Raw genomic sequence first — 15,761 nt, forward strand, 5'->3', positions numbered from 1 at the left:
TCTTTGGAAGACCAAGTAGTAAGTCAAAACATGGCTCATGCATCCTTTAACCAAACTTTATGAGAAAGACGAAAAATGACGCAAAACCATACTAACAGCAAGGAGGTAACACAGCCCTTTCTAGGGTATGTACCATCTGTAACTGTAGTAATGATAGGGCAATTCAGTCATAAAAATAACCTTTAAAGATAATGAAAATTAAAATGGATTATGTAGCCTCAGTATGACAACCCAGTAAATACTATTCATTCCAGGAAATCTTTCATTAAAAATGATTTAAAATTCTAGGCTCATATGGAGAAGTTTATACTAATCTGAAGTTTTAATTACTCAATTTCCTTCTTATCAGAATGCTGACTGCAATATACTACTGTATTTTACTTCCAGTTACCTCTCTATTGATAAAACTAGGTACAATGTAGTTTCAAAGGCTCTTTTTTTTCTTTTTTTTTTTTTGAGACGGGGTCTTGCTTTCTCACCCAGGCTGAAGCGCAGTAGTTCCACCCCAGGCTCAAGTGATCCCCCCACTTCAGCCTCCCGAGTAGCTGGGACTACAGGCGTGAGCCACCATGCCTGGCTAATTAAAATAATTTTTTCTGTGGCAACAGGGTCTTACTAAGTTGCCAGGGCTGGTCTTGAACTCCCGGACTCAAGGCGATCCTCTCACATCAGCCTCCCAAAGTGCTGGGATTGTGCCATGCCCAGCCTGCTTTTTAGGTTTTTAAACTATCAATACCAAATGTGTTTTTAAATCATACAGTACGTAAGAATAGGTATTTTCTAAAGAAATCAGCCAACCCCGAAGGACAGCTGCGAAGTAAGAAATAGATCTTATGGTTTACAAAGAGAGGGAGAAAGCATAAGTACCGTAGTAGTCTGAGAAACTCTGCCTACTACTTTGACACTATGACATTATTGCTATAACTTATTTATTCTGATGCCAAATTTAATTTATCTGCTTTCTGCTGAATCTATGACTGAATTAAATATGTATGTACACTGACATGTGTGTGCCTGTGTGTGTGTCTGTGGACACATACAGGTACATGCATGTGAGCTTCAAAAGTTTCATCTCCATGTAGTATATCATTGACTCATAGTTCTTATAGTATGATTTTTAAAAATCCAAATGGTTCATGTCAGAAGCTTATGTTCTATGTAGACTTTTAGAAAAGAAAGCCACTCTACATCAACCATTAAAATTTTAAAGAATATACAAACAAATTTGATATATGTACTATAGACTTAATTGTATTTATTTTAGAATACTGTACGAGATTTAAATGATATATGGAGATAGTAACAATGGGAAACATTTTACATTAATATTTCAGTGGAGTTTCTGTCCTGAAATTTGGTTGCAAGCCTCAAGTACTTGTTATTAATAGCTATGCAGAACAAATAAATCAGCTGTGATCCCAATCAGTGTGAAAATATGGCTAATGCATTTTCTGTTTCCTTAGAATCCCTGTTGTGTACCTCGTGACAGAACAGAAAACGTTTAGTCTAAACTATTTACACAGATATAAACTTTAAAGATGATCTTCCTTAATGTTTTACCAAACAAGTTTTAGTTTCACCATTTTGTTTCAAATTTATTATCTTTCCACCAATATTTTACCTCTGGTCCTGGAGGGCCAGATGGTCCTTGGAGTCCTGGGTCACCTGTTTGGCCCTAAAATGGGGGAGGAGGATCAAAGTACAAACATTAACTTAATAAACATAATTAAAAGAAGAAACAGGCATATGGTAAGTAAACAGCAGTCATCATATTATTACGTGAAACAAGGTTGTAATGACGTTTTTGAAACAATGTGTAACTATCATTACTGTAAAACTTTTTAAATGTTTATAGGTTTAACATACATTCACTCTTAAGTGTTAGTGATATAAACACATTAATGAGCCAAGTGCTCAAATCAAGAAAAAAATTTGTGTGTTTAATGTGTGTTTCACAGAGATAAGACAATAAAGCTGGACTCAACAAGATAGGGAATTCTAGATGAGAAACTGCTTTTATAAACAACTATAGTCCTAGGGCTGTCTCAGAAAATTCCTTTCCCCTTTGATACTGTATACTGTAAGTAGCCTGAATTAGTAATTTTGACTCACCTGGATTGAAATCCTTGTTGATTAATTTCTCTAAGCCTCAAGTTTTCTCATCAATAAAATAGAAATAATAACAAAAGTACTAACATTCTCAAAGTGTCATTAGAGAGTTAAATTAGATAATCTATGTAAAGTGCTAAACATAGTGCCTAACATATGAGGTACCCATTAAATGTCAACCAATTTTACAAGCATTAATCCTTTTCTTCAAACCCTTGTTGCTTTCCTGGCTCATACATAGAATTCCTAGATTGTTTGCATCCTTTAATTGAAGTTTTGAGGATTCAGTTTCCGTATCTCTGAAGTTAGTTTCTGATATTCATGATCAAGATGTGAAATCAGGGTTAAAGGAGAAAGTGACAGGAGATAGAAGTAGGTATAAAGCCGAAACTAGAGAAGGCTGGCAACACTCTCAAGAGATGAAAGTATGCAACAAGGAGGTCAGTAGTCTGATAATACCTATTTTCATAAGAAAAACTATTGAATTCATTATTTCTGTCACATTAATTTTCTATATGAACTTCAAATTTAATTTAAATATGCCTCAGATCACCTAAACTTGCAAGTTACAACATGGGATTGCCCATTTTCCAAAAGTTAAAGCAGTTTCCTATATGCACTTTATTCATTCTCAGTGCTGAGGTACCTGGACATGAAACAGGACACAATACAACTACTGCAATCAAATCTAGAGATAGGCAGTGAAATATTATAGAAAGGCTCATTTAAGTTTCTCTTTCCAAATAAACAAAAACAAAATCTGTGATCCGTTAGAATCAGTATACTGATGTTCTTAACAATGACAAGCATCTCTCTTTAAAGAGATACAGAAGGGGTGAGGGGCTCTCATTGGAGCCCTCTAGTGGCAAAATCCAACCACAAAGCTAAATTTCTAAGTAGTGAGGATAAAATACCCTAGGGCTTTGTTTTCAGAAAAGCTGATTGACAATCAGATATTTAAAAACAGAAATCATGTAATGGTTTTATTTGTTCTTCAGAATTACTCTTTGTTTTGTAAAACTTCAATTGCAAATTTCCTGTGAATGTCAATTTTGCTTTATAAAAGCTGACATTTTAAGTAACTTTTAGATAACTGGCTAATATTAACTAAACCTCTACAAATGATATAAGCCTCTAGCTAAAAAATGGATAGGACAAAACAACTGTGTTTGTTTTTTCTGGTTCAAGGAAAGAGTATTTACTAACAACCTCAGAATGGTAGTTTTCTCTATTTTTTTTAAAAGACTTATAGAGCAAAACTTCCCTATTCCAGTCTTGTAACAATTTTCCAAATAAAGATATTCCTTCTTATATCTTGAAAATATTATTTCGTGTTACAACTTAGATCCACTTGGAAACAATATCAATTAGTAACATCAACCTCTTAGGTAACAGAAAATCAAAAGTAGGATCTATTAAATAGGGAAGACATCCTTGTGATGTTGGCATTCTTTCCATGACAGTAAACAAATATTTTAGATAGGTATTAACTTATATAATTGAGGGTGGAAGTTTGTTTTTTAATATAATAACTGATTCTGCACAAGTAACTTTTCATCAAACAGATGTCACCTTCCATAACAAGGAAAGGTTTCCCGGTCAAATATCTACAGTTTTTCTATTAATAATATACAGAGCCAGGTGCAGTGGCTCATGTCTCTAATCCCACACTCTGGGAGGCTGAGGTGAGTGGATAGCTTGAGACCAGGAGTTTGAGACTAGTCTGGGCTACAAAGCAAAACCCAGTTTCTTAAAAAATTTATATTTTTAAAATTAGGTTGGCATGGTGGTGGGCACGTGTAGTCCTTGCTACTTGAGAGGCTCAGGTGAAAGGACCACTTGAGCCCAAGAATTGGAGATTTCAATGAGCTTTGATGGCACCTTTACACTCTATCCCCAGCAACAGAGGGAGGCCTTATCTCTAAAAACATTTCTTTAATTAAACAAAGATACAAACAAGCAATAAATACAAGAAGAGACTAAAGACAAGTCCATCTCACTAATTTTAATTCATAAATGCCTACCTGATCTTCAGCCCAAAGTAGTTTTCAAAAGTTTGATAAAATAAATAAAAAATAATTATCTCCCTACTTAAGTAATCCCTGCTGACATTAATTTTCTTTATTAGAATAGTACAGAAAGGTGTAAACTGAGCAAGTAAAAGCCTCACTCTCACTATCTCTTGCTCCCTGCCCTAAAAAGAACATAATTAGCATTTATTGTGACTTCTTTCAGGAAAAAAAATATTAAGGGTTTTAAGATAATGTGTTTAAGGTGAAATAGGCTCTCTGCCTTTTCTTTAGCTTACACTAGAGGCATAGTAATAGGTACTGTTTCTAAAAGAGAAAAGCATCATAATCACAGGACTATAAGGAACCTTAAACATGATATGGCCTAACTTTCACTTTAAACATAAGAAACTGGTACCATGGTGGTTAAATGCTCAAGGTCATAGCTGGCAGGTTAAGCGCCAGAGCTAGGACCAGAAATCCAGGTCTTTGTCTCTCAAACCAGTGATTTTTCTACTCCCATAAACAGGTTATAAACATAAATTTAATCAAAGAGTAAGGAACACTAAAATGGTCTGCCTTGTTTAAGTAAAATAGTTGACTCTAGTTTTCTCAAAAAAAATAGTTGTGAAGCACAAAATACTACTTATATAATTTATTAGTTAATAGTGCCCTTAGAGCATGTATTGTGTCATCTCATATTATTATTATCAAGGGCTAGAAAACTGTAACATTATAAAAAATGAAGACGTAAAAAGTTAGGGTCTTATTTTGCCAATCACTGAAAATATCAGAATGTCTTTATACAGTTTAGAACCAACCTTGAAAAACAGAAGTTGTTAGCTTCATGACCTATTCTCCTGATCCAATTTATGCATTCTGGAGTTTCTAAGACTCAAAGGTACAAGGGAGGGTCCATGACTTACTAGTTAAGCCCTTATGGCAATAAACCAAGGACACGAAAACTGGTATAAGCAAAGGTCACCACTAACATTTCATTGACTAGATGACAAAAATTGTTCTTTAGGTTAAACAATTCCTAAAAGATGTATATAGAATGCTGTCACTGTTAGAAGTCACAAAGAATAGGGTAAAGTTCTATAATTTAATATTGCTTCCTGAGATAAAAAACATTAACAATCCTGAGCTGGAAGGGTAGAGTTAGAGGGAACATAATAAACTGCTCAGGAAAACAACACTTTTATTTTTAAATGTGTATTTTAAGGCAACATTAATAAATTATAACCTTATATCTATTTTTTCTATGTATAATCATCTTCACCTTTTTCATAGAGTTGAATCCTATATCTATTTTTTTTCTATCTATAATCACCTTTACCTTCATGGAGTTGTAATCAATATTAAAATCCTAAAACCATCTTAAAATATTAAACACTAAAACAGTATGGCACAGTAGCTAAAAGCATGGGCTCTGACATACCTGATTGCCTAGGTTTTTCTGAATGGTCTCCTACTAAGTAGGTGGCCACCCAGGTGACCTTAGGCATTTTCTAACACCGTGTCTCAGTTTTCTTAATATATAATATAGGAATAATAATAGTACCAACTTCATAGGATTGTTGTGGGGATTAATTTAGATGTATATTCCTTAGAATACTGCCTGGTATTGTGTAGATACTCAGTAAATGTTAGCAACAATAGTTATGATTTTTAATATTCAGATACATATTTAAAAGATACCTTATATTGCTGTTAACATAAAACTCAAAAAATTATCAATCTAAAATTACTTAATAATTAAAGCTATTTAAATCATTTTATTTAAATATTTAAATCATTTTCTTTAAATAGCTTTAATTATTAATTATCTTTTTCTTTCATCTAATTGATGTAAAAGGGTTAGGAAAAATAAAAGCATTTAGAATATTTGGTCCCACAAGAGAGTGTAAACATGCTGCCTTTTCTTCAGACTGTTTCCTTAAAAAAACTGATCTTTCAAAAAGTTAAGTATTACTTAAGATACTTTGTATTTTCTGGACTAAAACCCTATTATTTAATTTAAATATTGCCTATAATCGATTCAGCAGAATAATAAGACCAAGATCTTTAGAACTCCTAGAAACTAGGCTTTGGTCTGTTGTTGGGAGTAGAGGGAGGTACAAAAGTCTATGGAATGTCAACTGAAAACCTGAGATTTTCTATGTTCTAAAACTGAGGAGACAAATGCAAAGTCAGTAGGCTTATACCCTACTTAGATCAACAGTGTCAAGACTCATGCCATGGCATGCACTCTGTCAATCAGAAAGAACAGAGCAAAAGTTCAAACCTACTGAAGGTCCTGGCTTTCCTCTCACCCCTGGTGGTCCTGGCAAACCAACAGCACCCTAAAAGAAGAGAATAATAGAGAGAAGAGAAAGTCATTATACCACAAAAGGCAGATTAGCACTATTTACAAACTGCCAAAAATATTCATGAAAATGTGCTAAAATATTGAGAAAAAAGTTTCAAACAAGAACTCAAAACCATATCGATACCATATTCTAACAAAATACATGGATAAACTAATGGTATAAACGTTACCTTGTCTCCAGGATACCCTGGTTCTCCTAGCTCTCCTGCAGTGCCTTGTTCACCCTAGAAAGCACAATTTCATGCAAAGAAACTTATGTATCACAAACATGGCAATACTGTAGGAAAGCAAATATCCATTACAGAAGAATAATTTCTCTATTTTTCTTACTTCTGAGGAAAATTAATATAATTGATACCACAAATTAGACCCCGTCAATAAAAACAAAATACTTCATAAATTGTGTTGACTCAAAAGCAAAAGACAAATGTCATAAAAATTATTTTTATAATATTAATATTTAAATCACCTTATCACCTTTGATTCCAGGTAGTCCTTTATTCCCTGAAAGGCCCTACAAAAAAAGGTGACATTCTGTGATACCATAGAGATATTAAAGGGAAATCTCCATTATAAGAATAGAACCATACCACTGGGCCAGGAATTCCAGGAGGTCCGATTGGTCCCACAGGGCCAACACTGCCCTGAAAAGGCGTAAGAAAGAAATGCATCATTAAGCATTCATAAGGATTAGAAAGAAAATGTGACAGAATTAATAAATTAATGAACCCAAACCAGTCATCTCACTAAGCTCCTATACGTGCCGTGTTCTTCAACAACTTGTTTTCCTCTCCACATTTATAAATCATACCAATCTTTCAAGCTTTAGTGAAGTCCATCATTTTTTCTGAAACTTTTTCATATTTGTCTAGTCCACAGATTCTTTCCTCCTTTCAGCTCCTATAATACTGTCCATGACATTCATCTTGCAATATTTCTTCAACTAGATGACATCTTTAAAAAGTATTTTAGTGCCATGCTCCCAGGAAGTAGTTAACAGATACTTCATTTGATTGTCTTCGAGTTTTAATTCAACCACTTATTCAGCAAATATTGATTGAGCAGTTACTATATGTCAGACATCCTGATTTGATTTTATGATTTCAAATTTGCAGAATAAGAACATTTATCAAAACTTCAGGGATAAACTCAGAGGCAAACAAAAGGCTCTACTCTTCTGGGCTTATCTCGTTTATTCGTAATTTAATATTTACTAAGCACAATATGTACCAGACACTGTTGAAGAAAAAAAGGAAAAAAGACAATCCGTAACATCAAGGTTCTCAATTGAATCTCTAATTCCTCAAAAACATTACCACTATTATCTCCTGCAAGCAAGAGACTTAGAAAAAAACTCCTGTAATATATCATCTTAGAAGACAAAGGGCAATAGCAACATAAGGGTATGAAAGAAAAATTTGAAAAAAACAATGGTACTTCTTGGTAGTTTGGGATCAGTTATAATTTCTGTGTCACTGAGGTTTCCTTTTCCTTCTTTCTCTCACTACCTTTCCTTGCCTGGCTTCCGTATCACTCTTTATACTGGAAATGTAAGTTAGTTCACACTTTTCTTTTTAGTTTCCAAATGTTAAGGAACTCTTAAGGTTGCATTTGTGAAATGCTAAAAATGATGCCCCTTGTAGTTAGAATTCTAATTTCTTAGGATAGCATCCTAGGCCCTCTCTATCAGGCTTCCATCAATCTTTACAGTTTCCTTTTCTTCCACTGTCTTCATTTCCCGTCCCCTTTACTTCTCCCTCCCCCAGATCCCACATTCTGGCTGTAGTGGACTGCCCTCCCTTTTCTGAACATGCTCTCCCCTATCAAATGCTCAGAACCTTTGATGAGACAGTTATCAGTTCTAGAATGCCCTTCTACTACACTACTTAGTATAAGGCACTGTACTTTTTTTTTTCTTTCTTACTAGTCTGTGCATTTTATGACAGTGGAATCATGTTTCATCCTTTTTTTAATTTCTCAGACCCAACATAATAACTGGCACATAATAGTTACGAAATAAAGTGTAGAATGAATACTGAAGGGATTAATTTGAAATGGCAATTTCTAGAGCTTGATATCCTAACATAACAGCATTTCTAATAAGTCTACATTTATATAATACAAATTTCAGAATGGAAAAGATGACATTCTACGGATGAGTCTTAAAGTCTGTGAAATATAGCTAAGATAAATTATTTCCAACATGTTTAATCCTGAAATATATGACACTGTTAGAGGCAAAGGGTAATACTTTCCAACTTAATAGGTGTGTAATATTAATACATCACGCTTGTAATTTCAAATTATGTCAATAGGAAAAGTTATGCTTATGATTACAGTAGCTCGTTTGTTCCAAGTTCATAGCTTTAAACTTATGATAGGTTAGAAAAATACAAAAAAAAATCTCTGTTTGGAAATTATGCAAAAAGTAATCCAAGTAGGTATGGAAAGAAGTATATTATGAACACACAGAAAATCTTTATGTCTTGCTGTTTTTTTTAAACAGATAATATAATATTCTTAACCTTCTTCAGTAAGTATATTACTGGCATCTTCAGATGAATGTACTTTATATGTATAATATCTTATTTTTACTTTTCAGTGACTCAAGAAAAATCACAAAATAGTAAGTATCAGCATATATAAAAATAAAGAGCTATAAAGTAAAATTGCATAATGCAGAATTGAAATTTCCAAGAAACAGCATGTCACATATTGAGTGGAAATCCTAGTTCTGAGAAACTATAGCTTTCTGAAAGCAATTCAGTTCTCAGTTCTATAAAGGTAACCTGAAAGTCCTTCAGCATTCCCTACCTACCAACTCATCTTCCATAAGAATGTGGAACAGACAGAAGAAATACTTTCGTGCAAGGGAACTTTGTTGAGGGTGTTTGGGATATAGCATCAGAGACAGAGGAGCCTCCCACTGAGAACTTCTGAGTTAAAGTCAAAGAAATATATCCAAAGAAAAGTTATTTTATTAAAAAGAGCAGTCACTGGCCACTTAAGGATTCATATGAGTATATTGTAGAAAGAACTGTGAGTTCTACCTGGTGCTTTTTACTCACACCCATCATACTCACACGTAATATGCACTGTCACTAATCTAGGAAAGCAGATGACAATGATGACCAACTGCATGGAAGGAAATAATTTAGATAAAGCAATATCAACTCTTAGCAGAAACTATACCTGCTAGAAAGGAACAACTGAGAGATAAAGGAGAGGCTGCTGCTCTGGGCAAGCAGACAAACTGTTTACTATGAAATATAAAGATTCTTCATAATCCTTCCAAGTTACTTTCAAAACCTCAGTTCCTTCCATTCTCTTCCCAACCCCCTCCTTCCTATGCTACAATCCCATTACTCCTCTTTCCATTCCAAAACATTCATTTTCCCCTTATCTTCTTTATATTTAAACACAGCATTTTTTCTATCTAAAGAACTCTTCCCCCTCACCCCAATTCATATACAATCTTCAAGACAGAGCCCCCAAAAGATCTCCTTTGTGAAACCTACTCTGACTTTCTAAGATAACACAAATTGTTCCTTTCTCAGTGGTTTTACATTTAGTCCATTATAGCAGTAATCACAGTATATGACACTACTTATTTTTCCTTCTATGCCATTAAATTATAATGTTGCCAAAAATAAGAATCTTAACTTATTCATATTATTAGACCTAGCAGCTAGTTCAGCTATTTAGAAGGTCCTCACATTGTTTTATTTTTAAAAAGTAATGAATGTAAAACGGAAGTAACAATAACTGCTTTATCTACTTTACAACTCATTGAGGAGCACATATGTATATGAAACTACTTTGAAAAGTAGAAAGGACCATCTACATCAATTTAGAACAAATGAAGATTATAAAGATGACTCTTAGTATCTGATGTGGTTTGGCTCTGTCCCCACCCAACATCTCAACTGAATTGTAGTCTCCATAATCCCCATGTGTCAAAGGCAGGACCAGGTGGACATAATCAGATCATGGGGGAGAATTCCTTCATGCTGTTCTCGTAATAGGGAGTGAGACTCACAAGAAATGGTGGTTTTATAAGCTGCTGGCATTTCCTCAGCTTGCACTCACTCCATCTTGCCACACTCTGAAGAAGGTGCCTTTCACCATGACTGTAAGTTTCCTGAGGTCTCTCCAGCAATGCAGAACTGTGAGTCAATTCAACCTCTTTCTTTTATAAATTAACCAGTCTTGGGTATTTCTTCATAGTGGTATGAGAACAGACTAACAAAATAACTTAGTGCTGCAGAGAATGGGTGCTGCTATAAAGATAACTGAAAATGTGGAAGCAGCTTTGGAACTGAGTAACAGGCAGAGATTGGAAGTCTGGAGGGCTCATAAGAAGAAAGAAAGACATGGGAAAGTTTGGAACTTCCTAGAGACTTATCAAATGGATTTTACTAAAATGCTGATAGTGATTTTGACAATAAAGTCCAGGTTGAAGTGGTCACAGAGTAAGATGAAAAACTTAGCAGGGACTAGAATAAAGGTCACTCTTGCTCTGCTTTAGCTAAGAGAACGGGGCATTTTGCCTCTGCCCTAGAGATCTGTGGAACTTTAAACTTGAGAGAGGTAATTTAGGATATCTGGCAGAAGAAATTTCTAAGTAGCAAAGCATTCAAGATGTGCCATGGATGCTCTTAAAAGCATTCAGTTTTATACATTCACAAAGAGAAGGTTTGGAATTGAAACTTATGTTTAAAAGTGAAGCAAAGCATAAAAAAGGTTGAAAAATTTGCAGTCTGAGAATACAATAGAAAAGAAAAACCAATTTTCTGAGGAGAAATTCAAGTCAGCTGTAGAAATTTGCATAAGTAATGAGAAGCTGAATGTTCATCCCTGAGACAATGGGCAAAATGTCTCCAGGGAATGTCAGAGGTCTTCACAACAGCCCCTCCCAACACAGGCCCAGAGGGCTGAGAGGAAAAATGGTTTTTGGGCCGGGCCCAGGGCCTTGCTGCTTTGTACAGTCACTGAGCTTGGTGCCCTGTATCTCAGCTGTGGCTAAAAGGGGCCAACACAGAGCTCAGGCTGGTGCTTCAGAGGGTGCACGCCTCGAGCCTTGGCAACTTACACATGGTGTTGAGCCTGCAGGTGCACAGAAGTCTATAACTGAGGTTTGAAAACTTCTGCCTAGATGTCATAGGATGTATGGAAATGCCTGGATGTCTAGGAAGAAGTTTGCTGCAGGGGTGATGCCCTAAGGAGGATCTCTGCTAGGACAGTGTAAAAGGGAAATGTGGGGTCAGCATGCCCACATAGAGTCCCCACTGGGGAACTTTTTAGTGGAGCTGTGAGAAAAAGGGCACTATCTTCCAGGCCCCAGAGTGGTAGATACACCAACAGCTTATACTGTTCACCTGGAAAAACCACAGGCACTCAATGCCAGCCTGTGAAGGCAATGGGGAGGAGGTCTGTACCCTTTAAAGCCACAGGGCGGTGCTGCTCAAGGCTGCGGGAACCCACCTCTTGCATCAGTGTGTCCTAGATGTGAGACATGGAGTCAAACAGATCATTTATTTAAATGTTAATGACTGCTCTACTGGATTTCGAACTTTGATGAGGCCTGTAGCCCCTTTGTTTTGGCCAATTTATCATATTTGGAATGGGAGTATTTACCCAATGCCTGTACCCCCATTATACCTAGGAAGTAATTAACTTGCTTTCAGTTAAGATAAATAAGAAACAAGCAGAAAAGTAGAGGTAGAGTGTTTCAGGTAGACAAACATGTGCAAAGACCTTGTAGCAAAGATGCTGCATGCCATCTGAGAATAAACAGCTTTGCTATTATACAAACAGTATGTCATGAACATGTGGATAAGAACCAAACCAGACTAGACATTTTGGGCCATATTTTAAAATGTTGGTCTTAATCTAGAGAGTAATAACAGAAGCTTTTTAGCTAATCAACTCCATGCTAATAGATTAAATAAAAAGTGCATTATGAGCGTTTTTGGAATCTAACTTCTTTTGCCTACTTCCTTTCTCTACACATTGACTAATACTTACAGGTTTAGCCCCATTCTAAGTTCTCAGAAGAAAACAAAAACAAAACAGTCAATAGTGTTGCACCATCACACAGAGTTTCTCAGAAAAGACTAAAGAAATCTCATAAGGTTGATAATATAAATTTTAAGGTAGTGTAAGTTTTAAGGAAGTGGTAGAGTCCAACAGAATTCTCTAGTCTGGATTTAGATCACCTGGCTTCAAATCTAGGCTCAAACACTTAGAAGCTAAGGTGGGCTGATCTGAGAATGGAATGACTTAACAATTGTGGCTAGTCCATTGATAGTAATAGTAAATAAATGTGAGGCACCCTCAGAAACTTTATTACTGCTTTACTCAAATCTTACCATTATATTAGATAAAAGTTTAAATGTTTCAGACCCACAGGTTCTTTAAATCCCATACTCATGTTATCCTAAGCTGGTAAGTTAAAGCTTATGCTGACTCAAATTTTACCACAGTTCCAATAAGTGAGCTCCCGACTTATTTATTTTTTATTTATTTGATTTTTTTAGAGAGATGGAGTCTTGTTTCATCACCCAGGTTGGAGTGCAGGGGCTGCCTCTAACTCCTGGGCTCAAGGGATCCTCTTGCCTCAGCTTCCTAAGTAGCTGAGACTATGGGCGTGCTCTACCTCACTCAGCTAATTAAAAAAAAAATTTCAGCTTTATTTTTTAAAAACTTTTTTTATTTAAGCAAGGAGAATTCTTTCCTATGGAAAGAGCTAGCGCAATCACATATTTGAAAGAAGAAACAATAGGTACTGAACCCGAGGGAAAGGGCCAAGGCAGAGTGTGCCAGCACCAGCTTGGAGAATCTATAGTTCCACTTCCTATCCAAGGTAAGTTTCCCAAATAATATATAAACAAGCTGCACATTATACCTTTAGCTGCACCTGCCCTTTCAAATATCTGGTCTACCTGAAAAGACAAAGAGGAAAGGCCAACACAAAAACAAAAGGAAACAACAACAAAATACAACCCTCTCAAGAACAAAAGAAAAAAAAAAAACCCAAATCTTTTTTACTACACAAGTATAAGGTCAAAAGCTTAGAGCAGTGTCCCCTTTAAACCATGTGAGAAAAGCATCCACAGAGAGCCCCAGCAAGAATTTCTACTCTGAGGATTTGTAATATGCTGAAGACATGGCCCTGGGGGTGCTGCTTCCATCCTGGAGGCCACCAACTGGAGTGGAGAATCAGTGAACAGCAGGTCTCATGCACCTGGAAGATCACCAGCCAAATGTGCACTGGTGGCCTGGTGGAGCATGGCTGGGTGACTGTCCATCCCCAACACTGAACCACTCCTATCCCAGATGACCTACTTTTTAGGTCCATCTCATTTTTCACAAAAGAGCTGGAAGTCCACATTTCTCATTCACCGCAGAACACGACATAGCACACACACACTAGTATCCTTGGTCATCAAAGGCCATTTCCAACAAACCCTCAAACCCAGGCTTGCTCTGCAAGAAGTGAAAAGGGACAAAAGTAGATATAAGGGGCAGTCTGCAGTCACTTGGCAGAAGTGAACCAAATGTCAGGGAGGGGGCTCCACCAGAGCTGCCATGCTACCACAATGGGCCAGGCTAATTTTCTTTTTTTTTTCTTGTAGAGTTAGGATCTTATCATCTTGCCCAGGCTGGTCTCAAACACCTAAGCTCAAGTAATCCTCCTGCCTTGGCCTCTTAAAATGCTTGGATTACAGGCATGAGCCACCATGCTGAGCTGTGATTTCTTTGACCAGGCTGTCACCTTGTGCTTTGGGACAACTATCGGTAAGGGAAAGAGGACTGAAAGAAAGGATATCAGTATACTGAACAGACATTTGCACTCCCATGTTTTTTGCAGCACTATTTACAATAACACAGAAGCAACCTAAGTGTCCATCAACAGATGAATGAATAAAGAAAATGTGGTACATATACACCATAGAATATTATTCAGCTATAAAAAAGAATGAGATTCTGTCATTTGCAACAACATTGAATGGAACTGGAGGTCATTACATTAAGTGAAATAAGCCAAGCACAGAAGGGTAACTAACACATGACCTCACTAATATGTGGGAGCTAAATATATGAGAAGAGTAGGGGTAAGGAATATAAAAGGGATGGTTAATAGGTACAAAAATACAATTAGAAAGAATAAGATCTAGTATTCCATAGCACAACAGAGTGGCTGTTTTTAACAATAGTTGATCAAAGATTTCAAAATAAAAGAGTGACATTAGAATGTTTCTAACACAAAGAAATAGTAAGTGCTTGAGGCAATATAAGCACCAATTATTCAAATTTGATCATTACACATTTTTGCTTGTAACAGTATATCACATGTACCTCATAAATATGTACAACTATTATATATTAAAAATAAAAGTGTTTTAAAAAGGAAAGAAGTGGGTCTTCTATGTCTTATGCTTTCGACGAAACTTCATCTTAAGTATCCTTTAGTGCACAGGTACAAATACATACATACAAATGGGTCTATACAAATATATCTTTTTTATCAAAATACAATTAATTTTTTGACTTATACTACTGGTCTAATTATTCATATCTGGTTGAAAATACATTCAATCAAGGTTGATAACCAACAATGACAGTAAAACTTCTCATTTTCCCAAGTTTTTAAAACACATCTAACACATATAAATTGTAAAATAAAATATTTTCTTAAGAATGATGATATTTAGTGGTACTCACTCTAAGCCCAGGAAACCCCAGAGGACCAGTGCCACCTACAAGTCCCTATTGTAAAAGAAATGTGCAATACTTAGTAAATTTGATTCCCACCTACTAAGGGTATTTCTGAAGATAAAGACAAAACTTTCTAGTTAAGAATACATCAAAATGTACCTTCTACTATAGCTAACTTCTAAAACTTCCCTCATCTTATGCATCCTTTTGAGGAGTATAAACTTATGGTGGCAGTTTACGTCCTTCACATGTACCTTTGGCTCCATGCTTTTGGATGCCAGAACTACCACCTAGCTTAAGATTAGCATTCTCTCTGCCCCCCTGTGTATTTAACCAAGGAAGTAAATTCCATCAATAATCAGCATTGTTACACATAATTAGGCTCTCTATTCTATGAAAAGACAAGTGGTTAGCATGAAGGATTAGAAAACCATTTTCAGGCAGTTTAAAACACTATTGACTCTTTTGTAGTACATTATTTAAATTCTCTAATCTTCACTTTTCTCATTAAAACTAACACCAATATTTGCTCTCATTGTAAAAATCACAAT

At 35.7% G+C, this 15,761-nt stretch overlaps 1 protein-coding gene across 2 annotated transcripts in view; it reads right to left on the reverse strand.

Annotated features, from left to right (window-relative positions):
- COL24A1 (collagen type XXIV alpha 1 chain) overlaps nucleotides 1–15,761 on the reverse strand; it is a 400,711-nt gene that overhangs the window by 256,662 nt on the left and 128,288 nt on the right. For both annotated transcript variants that reach the window (XM_074381116.1, XM_039473942.2), the window contains 6 exons: nucleotides 15,217–15,261; nucleotides 7,080–7,133; nucleotides 6,959–7,003; nucleotides 6,660–6,713; nucleotides 6,410–6,463; nucleotides 1,622–1,675 (listed from right to left, as the gene is read on the reverse strand). In XM_074381116.1, coding sequence (XP_074237217.1) covers nucleotides 1,622–1,675; nucleotides 6,410–6,463; nucleotides 6,660–6,713; nucleotides 6,959–7,003; nucleotides 7,080–7,133; nucleotides 15,217–15,261 — 306 coding nt within the window. The remainder of the gene's footprint in view (nucleotides 1–1,621; nucleotides 1,676–6,409; nucleotides 6,464–6,659; nucleotides 6,714–6,958; nucleotides 7,004–7,079; nucleotides 7,134–15,216; nucleotides 15,262–15,761) is intronic.

Source organism: Saimiri boliviensis, chromosome 11, assembly GCF_048565385.1.
Source record: "Saimiri boliviensis isolate mSaiBol1 chromosome 11, mSaiBol1.pri, whole genome shotgun sequence".
Lineage (NCBI taxonomy): Eukaryota > Metazoa > Chordata > Mammalia > Primates > Cebidae > Saimiri > Saimiri boliviensis.